This window comes from Lampris incognitus, chromosome 2, assembly GCF_029633865.1.
Source record: "Lampris incognitus isolate fLamInc1 chromosome 2, fLamInc1.hap2, whole genome shotgun sequence".
In the NCBI taxonomy this organism is placed as follows: domain Eukaryota; kingdom Metazoa; phylum Chordata; class Actinopteri; order Lampriformes; family Lampridae; genus Lampris; species Lampris incognitus.
The window spans coordinates 92,480,111-92,489,651 of record NC_079212.1 but is presented as its reverse complement, the minus strand read 5'-3'; the positions used below and the strand labels follow the sequence as shown (position 1 = coordinate 92,489,651).

At 48.3% G+C, this 9,541-nt stretch overlaps 1 protein-coding gene across 1 annotated transcript; it reads right to left on the bottom strand.

The window, feature by feature from the left end:
* Positions 1-1,534: 1,534 nt before the first annotated feature.
* LOC130108493 (transmembrane protein 88B) lies at positions 1,535-9,118 on the bottom strand. The gene is made up of 2 exons (XM_056275445.1): positions 8,825-9,118; positions 1,535-1,931 (listed from the first exon to the last, which is right to left on the bottom strand). Exons 1-2 carry the CDS (start codon positions 9,116-9,118, stop codon positions 1,704-1,706), a joined length of 522 nt encoding a protein of 173 aa, XP_056131420.1. The 3' UTR covers positions 1,535-1,703.
* Between the last annotated feature and the right edge of the window lie 423 nt (positions 9,119-9,541).

The following is a 9,541-nucleotide window of genomic DNA, read 5'->3' as shown; positions in this document are numbered from 1 at the left end:
GACACACAACGACACTCATGAAGCACACAACGACACTTATGAAGCAACCGCCGGCAACACATCTGCGGCTGCACGGTACACAGTGGTGGCGCTGCTCTCTGATGTATTATTTAAACAGACTGCGACACGACTTCCCTTTCATTTCCAGAGATTTAACACCAAGACAGTCATACAAAGTAGTGGTTAAAAAAAAACTTTTATTTTTTTTTAAATTTGGGTTCTTTATTATAACATTAGACTTTGTCACCACAAGAAATGTCACTATAATATATATTGAGGTAAAAGATCTATCATGTACCAATTTCACCACTAGCAAATAAACAATGGAAAATCACAGCATGTTTATTTACACCCTATTAGTAAGCTATGCTGTCACAGCACACCAGCTAGCTGCTGTCATCTCCACACGTCGCTTCCTTGGACCAACAGAATAGACGACTTTCTATTTCTATTTGTGCCAGCGTCTGTTCTGCTGGACCCCTCCAGGCCCTCTGGTGCTTTCTCTTCATCCCATGATAAACATAAACTACAATATAGCACATTATAGCATAATATAACATAATATAAAAGAGAATTTCCCTCCATCCATGTGCAGGCTGAAATATTTCTCCTGGTTTCTATGTGCCTATTTCATAATTTCCAGACTGGCTCTGATGCAGCAGTTACCAGTCTACCATAAGGGCTCTTCACAGACAATTAAACCTTAATATTCCCAATTTACGTCTATTGAAAACCGACCCTCCACAAGTCTATAGCAAACTGCTGATGTGAAAATCCCACACATGCGCCCTTTTTAGACAAAAACTTAGATCACTCCCCTAGTAAAATATTCCAACCATCAAAAACCCAAGATTTGTGTTTTCCCCTCCAAATGATGCACGTGCAGAATGGGTTTGGTGCTCAATGGGAACTGTGTTGAGGTTACATGTACCTTTTATCATATCATATCATATCATATCATATATCATATCATGTCATATATCACCAATATCTGTTCTGCTAAACCCCATAGATATGATATATCATATCATTTATCATATCTATGATATGATATATCATATAACATCATATCATATATATCATATCATATCATGTCATATATCATATCATGTCATATATCACCAATATCTGTTAAGCTGGACCCCATAGATATGATATATCATATCATTTATCATATCTATGACATGATATATCATAGCATATCATATGACATATATCATATCATATATATCATAGCATATATCATAGCATATCACATATCATATGACATATATCATATCATATACCATAGCATAACACATATCATATGACATATATCATATCATATCATATATATCATATATCATAGCATATCATATGACATATATCATATCATATCATATATATCATATATCATAGCATGTATCATATCATAGATGGTCCATATCATATCATATATTATATCATATATCATACATTATCATATCATATCTTAGATGGTCATTTTGTGTGTAAAACTGTCTGTCAGGAAACTGCTACAACTGAATCACGGCAGGTAAGGACTTCTTTATTCAACCAGCAACAGAATGAAAAGAAAACGGTTTCCTCGGAACTAAATGTCACTTCTGACAACGGCTGAAACAGATTATGCAGCGACTCCTCCACGCCGGACGTTCTGCTGACTGTTGACCCGCTCATGCTTACCCGTCCCTGCTGCGTCTGTATCAGACCCAGGCACGGATGTGGCCCGCCCAGTCCCAAATGCGTCCACGGTACCAGGCGCGTGCCATCGGCTGAATCAGAAGCAGGAGCTGAAATTTACGCAGCAACCCACAGAAGATGGCGGCTGCCACGACTACCAGCGGTGACATCATCACGAAGCCGAGGATGATGAGAGCGGAGCAGCTGTTATCGTCAAGGTAACGGCACATCGCGGATGGGGAGTCCAGGACCTGTCAGGACGGCGGGCGGTGGAATAGAAACAAACACACCAAGCTTTAGTTTTCGTTGAACAATTAGTTGTGTTCTATCATTTTGTAGGCAGGATTACGCTGGAGAAACAAGTGTGTGTGCGTGTGTGGTGTGTGCGTGCGCGCGCGCGCGCGTGTTAACATGTTTATGCAACGCTTGCAGGCACGCTTTAGGAGAGGGAGTGTATGACTGGTGGGGTGTGACAGACCTTCTCCCAGCCTCTCACCCAAGATAAGAAGCAGCTTAAAATTGTCAATAAAGCCCCGAGCTGTCAATCAAAGCTGCCCATCAATGGTGGCTGGTGAGAGCGAGGGGCGGTGATGTATTGGAGCGGTTCGAGAGGGGGTTACAATGAGAGAGAAGAGGTTGAAGGTCAGGATAAAACAAAACAAATGAACGGAGAGACAGACAGACAGTCAGACAGGCAGACAGGCAGTCAGACAGACAGACAGACAGACAGACCGTCAGACAGACAGACAGACAGACAGAGAGAGAGAGAGAGGAGGGGGGGACTTAATGGCTCAGAGTGCACGTGAGACGAATGAATGAAAGGCGTTGTGACAGAAGGACGCTCATTAGTCCACATCTTCAAACTTTCCAGTGCGCGTGCATAAAATGGGCGTGCACGCGCACGCACAGCTACACTTCGAAGCCGGCTGCGGCTGAACGGTGTAAAAGCGTTTCGCTCAGCACTTCCCCATTCCGCACTTTTTGAGAAGGAGCTTCACCGCCCACAGCTTTACAGCCCCACAGGCTGTAGTATCAAAATTACATGGACCCGCCAAACACACACACGCACACACACACACACGCACACACACGCACACACACGCACGCACACACAGGGTGCACAGGAACACGCACGTCAAGACACACGCACTCACACGCACGCACGCACTGTGCACAGGAACACGCACGTAGATACACACGCACGCACACGCACACACACACGGTTCACAGGAACACGCACATCGATACACACGCACACACACGCACGCACACACACACACACACACACACACACACACACACACACACGCACATCGATACACACGGTGCACAGGAACACGCACATCGAGACACACGCACGCACACACACACACACACACACATGCACAAGAACAAGCACATCAAGACACACGCACATGCACACACACACGGTGCACAGGAACACGCACATCGAGACACACACACACGAACAGGAACAAGCACATCAAGACACACACACACTCACATCTCTGTTACGTGCATGTCAGCTTTCACTTAGTGTGTTTTCCTTCTGATGCTGCTGTCAGTATGTCAGTATGTCAGTATGTCTGTGCAGAGCTGGCACTGGTCAGAACAGCCCTGTCATCTCCTGGGCTCGGGCTCTCTCTCTCTCTCTCTCTCTCTCTCTCTCTCTCTCTCTCTCTCTCTCTCTCTCTCTCTCTCTCTCTCTCTCTCTCTGTCGGCTGCTAGTCGGGCGGCGGAACTTGACAGCTGACATTTTGACGCGTGTCAGCAGTATACTCGGTTACATTTTGACGCGTGTCAGCAGTATACTCGATTACAGCCATCACGCCCACACCCCACACAGGTGCTCCGGGTGTTCTGCGCGCTTATTTCTTTTGTTCTAGTGACCCTCTAAATCAGGGGTCAGGAACCTTTTTGACTGGGAGAGCCATAAAAGCCAAATATTTCTAAATATATTTCATTGAGAGCCATATAGTATTTTTAACATATAATAAATGAAATATGTCTTACTTTTAATGCGACTTCTGGTGCTGCATGGCGTATCGAAGTGCCGCTTTATATGTGACCGTTTCATCGATGCAATGTTATCATTGCATATGAGACATACGGCAGATCCTGCTCTCTCCACAAATGCAGATTCCTCTGCGCACGCAGCCTGGAATGCACGGTAACCACCATCTTTTTTTCTTTTCGCCCTCTTTTCCCTTACAAGGGTTGAAGCGGATAAACTAGTTGGCTATCTGATCAAATTGATTTCTTCACCTTTACAATGACCCGGACATGCTCGCGAGCCATTGGTTCCCGACCCGACCCACGGGTGACCCGTGACCCGTGAAATTTATCTTCAAAACTAATTTCTGTTTACTTTAAAATGACACAGTATTATTAAGAAATATCACAAGTATTTTAAAATCAGTTCCAAACTGATTTTTTTTTCAACTCAAAATTGTCTGGGAGCCATATGCCGTCACCGGAAGAGCCATATATGGCTCGCGAGCCATAGGTTCCCGACCGCTGCTCTAAATTCAGCCGGAGTCCAGCACGTGGCGCACCTTTTCTCGGGGTTATTTGCAGCAGAGGCAGCCCGGGCCCGTGCTCGGCTACTGACGGGAGGAGGAGACGGAGCAATATAATATACGACCGGGAATCAAGGTGCAAGCCAAGGACAACAGCTGCAGATGTTCGTGGCCTGGTCTGGGGTACTTATCGCATTTACTCGCTGTTGCTGACTTGACAGCGTTATCGGTCAGGTCCGGTCCACACGTGGCTCGGAAAGACGTCTGAACGCGGCAGCGCTATACGTACATACGTGGTAACACTTTCTCCTCCTTACAAACGTTAGTTTTATCGTTATATGCGTTTTGATGGAGTGGGCGTTGACAGTGCAGTCTCGCTGGACGTGTGATTTACGATGGCGGCAGCCCCGCATCCCTGAGCTGTTACGGGTGTGTTTGTCGGTTTGGCAGTATCAGAGGTGAATTGTTACAGGATTCAAGGCCGCTCCCTGACCACGATACGCCCGTGCTTGATTCTTCTGAAGGAGTTGGGATAGAAGCCCAGATGGCGAAACTGCTTCCTTCCGGCCCACGTACCACGTGGAATGATGGCGCTTGGGCGGCCCTCCCCTGTTTGCCAGATCTGGGCCAGAACCAGGCCATAGCAGTGTGCCACATATCTGTCCAAGGTGGCCCATATTTGTTTTGTGGTATTTGGGCCATGTTCACCATTTACCACACGGTGCCACTTCAGGGTCACATCCAGATCACGTGTTGCCCAGAGCACCACATCTTTGCCAAAAAAAGGCCCACATTTGATTTGGCATATTTGGGCCATATTTACTATTATACATGTGGGCCAACTTCAGGCTCACATCCATTGTGTCAGGGCCAGAAGAAGGCCATCAGTGGTGCATCATTGCCTGAAGTGGCCCACATCCGGATGCTATCTGGGTAAGAGGTTGTAAAAAAAATAAGAACGACAAAAATAATTCTGGTCAGTTTTTGTCACAGAACTGTTGCATCCAGGTCTACCTCTTAGTTTTTCAACGCTTGGTCTCTACGTTCTATGCATTTGGTCTATATCCTCCGGCATCCAGGTTTCTGCAGAAGGCCAGCATTTTGAACGTGACGGATAAACCGTCCATGACGTTCATCTGTGTGTGATGTCTCTAAACGTGAGTTGGATGGGTCAAGGAAGATGTTGTAAGTGGGGTGGGGTGGGGGGGGCTGCCAACTAAAACGAAAAGTATTGTAACGACCACGGATGACGAGGCTCGCTAGCCCTCGGCTAACTGGTCGGACCCTTTAGTCGGTTGGTTAGTAGGGTTGGGTATTGGTGAGAATCTGGCGGTACGATACGTATCACGATACAGGGTTATGATCCAATACACCGCGATATATCGCGATACTGTAAGAAAGGCGATATATCGTGACTTCATAGGCCTGTGTTCTTTGTGCTCATGCTACTTCCTGTCTCAGTTTACGTCGTTGCATTGGAGTGGAAGAGTCAAATAGCTGAAGATAGAGTACAACACTGTTATCTAGCGGTTGTGGGGTTAGACACAACACAAAATGTTTGTCACGAACCTTTACATGTAAACGATTAAAAATCGATACAGTGGTTTTGAGAATCGATACAGTGTCACAAAATATAATATCACCATACTCGTGTATCGATATTTTCTTACACCCCTACCGGTCAACGTAGTCGCCCGTGGTGCAGTAGACTCGGGTTCGCGTCCCGGCCGCGGCGGTCCCCCCCCCCCCCCCCGAATTCGCTACGTTGGTGTCAGAAGTGGGATGGTGAGACCGTGAGGCCATCGGGAGCACGTGCGGGGGGAGGTGCTTCCCGAAAGGGGGCGGGGTAGTGTAACGACCACGGATGACTAGACTCGCTAGCACTTGGCAGACGGGTCGGACCCTTTACTTGACTGGTTAACGTAGTCGCGCATGGTGCGGGAGACCCGGGTTCGTGTCTCGGCTGTGGCGGTTCCCGGCTGCTCCTAACTCGTTACAGTGTTGTGGCGAGCCGTTGTGAGGCAGAGATATCTTTTTAATCGCAACTCCCGATACGCCGCACGACCCCGGAAGTGCTGTTTTATTCACACAGAACTGACGACAATGTAATGAGTCCCAACCCCCCCATGTCCCAAGTGGCGACATCAGTCCGTCATGGTCCTACAGTCAGTTAGTCAGTAAACGGTCTCCTACTTATTCTGAGTCGAACATCAACACAATAATAACCACAACATGAACACCACATCATTAAAACACAATTTTAAATTTAACATTAACAGTCCCATCGGTCGTTGCGCTCCCCCAGCGCAGAACCGCGGTTGATGCTAGATCCAACGGGGTGTAGGCACGGAAGTAGACGTGATTGGTTGTTGCGTCGGCCAATAGACAGCGCGGAACCTCGAAGCGCACTGACGGCCAGACCGACAGACAGAGCAACAGTTGGGGCGAATTAAGTTAACGTTAGTTAGCTAGTTTAGTTTAGGAACAGCGGGAAACAGTAGATTGACGTTAGACGCAGCTCGGGCCTTCGGCCCTTGCACCTTTACTAACCAACTCTATGTCAACGTAGATTGTAAAAAACACACAGCTAAATAACTTTAAAGCTAGCTAGCTAGCAACACAATCCGTGACGTCATATGTAGTCGAAGGACCCCGAGTCGATGTTTCAGTGCGTATCGTTTGTTTCAAGTCAGCGCGCTTCGAGGTTCCGCGCTGTCTATTGGCCAACGCAACAGCCAATCAAGGCTACTTCCGTGCCTACACCCCGTTGGATCTAGCATCAACCCAGAACCGCCGACAGTCAGAGCGACCGCCTCTCCCGGTCGCTATAGTATGACGTCATTGTTTTGTTTGTAAGGTGCGTGTGTAGCAGATTTGGAATGGAGTGTTTACTCTCTTTATTATTAAAAATGTACATTCTACGCAGCCCCGCCCACTGTTTAAAATAAAGGTATGGTTTATTTATTTATTCATTTGCATTTGTAAGTTAGGCAAAATTAGGGTTGGAGTGAAAACCGGCAGGACGGTAGCTCTCCAGGAGCAGGGTTGGTGACCACCGAAGGCATACTGTTGGATGTTACACAGCCACCTGCCACTAGGGGGCGCTACAGCCCCCTTCCCGCGCTAAAGGGTCAAGGCATGCTTTCATGCACTGGGAAACAATATCAACCGTCGAGAAAAAAGGCAGAATTAGTGGCACGACTTTTTGTTGGGCAATATAGGCTCCAGCATCCCCGCGACCCTGAGAGCAGGATAAGCGGATCAGATAATGGATGAATGGATGGAAAATGGAGATCAGCTGTTATTTGCAGATGGTGGATTGTTATCTGCTGACACACAGCGTTTGATGCAACAATCCTCATATCTGAACCTCCATTTAGATAACAGGCTAGCGCACTAACCCACATCTGGTCCCAGTCTACTTACCCACTATCAGCTGTAACATCACAACATGTCATCATGAATCTACTGGCCTGTCTCATATGCTCCACCATTTACTAAAGCAAGCAGCTGTGAAATCAAGCAGAACGAGGTCTAAATGTCAGACGACTTGGTAGAGATTTGCTGATCAACAGTTTCCTGTCTGCTGTAGGTCCTGTGCCAGTGACTCACTGTTTAGCTTCGTATCCAGCATCTACTCATGCCAGGAACTGGCATAGCTTTGAGAGCGCTGCAGCTGTACTTTCACAATGTTGACCTGGATTTTGGAACTCAAAGGCCTCACCGGGGGAGCTGTCAGACGCAGCAGTAGCCAACAATGCCTCTCAGCTCGTCCTGACGTTGCTGCAGAGGTAGATTAAGCGCACGGGGCCTGCGACCAGTGGCGGCTGTTGCTAAGAAGAATTTGGGGGGGGCGCAATTTACCTTGGCGCAGCTGCTTTAATGTCCACACAGTCACAGAGTTATTAAGAAGGACAATGTGGCCTATAGATTTTATCAGGGTTCGTAGACGGTGAATGATTGACGGTCGAGACGAGGCGTCGTGGCGGGTGTTCACGTGATTGACAGCCACGAGAATTGTCCAGTCACATTAGATCAAAACAATATTAACACAATACCAATTCGCTGCCAATAAAAGTGGGAGTGTCTGGGGCGCACAGAACTGCGCCCCCTGGAAAATCTGAAGAAACCAATCGGACAGCAGCCTCAAGTCTCCTGCTCGCTAAAAGTTCGAGGGCTTACATAAGGTATGGTTTGGCTGGCGCCCCTCACCCAGGAAGTATATGTATCCAGACAGAAACCAACCAAATACCATTTGGAACCAGTATTGAATGGCTGCTGACAGGCGCTCGGAGACTGAAAACACTCTTATTTCATAATTATTTGCATTAAACAACTAAATTATATTTAACATGCTTTTTCATCCCTTCCCAGACAGCAAAACGAAACTGGGCCAGATCCGGGCCGGATGTATCACAGCAACTTTTTGCACAACGGGCCAATACTTTAGGAGGCCACACTCTGGCCAGAGGCGCGGTGCGGTCTATGGGCGGATGTGATTCCTATGCGGATCTGCCGGACTGTGGGCGGATCCGGCCCAGTGTCAGGTGCTATGAGGGTTGATATTTGAAGGGGGCGGCGCCCCAGTGTCCTGTACTGGCCAGCCGCCGCTGGTGGTAACTCACCCTTGAGTGGCAGAGGAAGCCGGTGTAGAGCAGCGCCAACGTGGGCAGCAGCACCACGGAGAAGACCGCGGCCAGGAGCAGGACGCTCACCAGGACCACGCCGGCGTTCCACAGCAACAGGCCCGCGCCGCAGGCCACGCAGCCACACCTGCCCCTGCGGCTGCCCCACGCGCTCCCCCCGCTGTGAGCCACGGGCGGAGGCAACATCTTCACCCCCTCCCCGACCCAGAACGACTCCTCTTTCTCCTCCTCCCCTGAGCCGCTCTCATCCAGGTCCACATCCATGCCGCACATGCTGGAGAGAGAGAGAGAGAGAGAGAGAGAGAGAGAGAGAGAGAGAGAGAGAGAGAGAGAGAGAGAGAGAGAGAGAGAGAGAGAGAGAGAGAGAGAGAGAGAGAGAGAGAGAGAGATGGATTGAGCCGGAGTGTTGGAGGAGAGTGTCCTGCGTCGTGGTGCTCGGGGTTGAGTAAATATTAACCCAAGCATCGGTGCTACGGAACAGATACGATGGCAAGACGAGCTTGTCTCGCATCGTCCATCACTTACCGCGCGCTCCAAATAGTCCCGCGCACGCTGCTGCGCCAGAGCTGCAGGGATTCATGCGGAGACAAACGGGAGGGAACAAAAACAGGGGTGCAGATTGATGTTGCGAGGTCGCGCATGTGGGAAGCCATGAAATGTGCTTGTCTATATGCAAATGCATGCAAATATATGTGC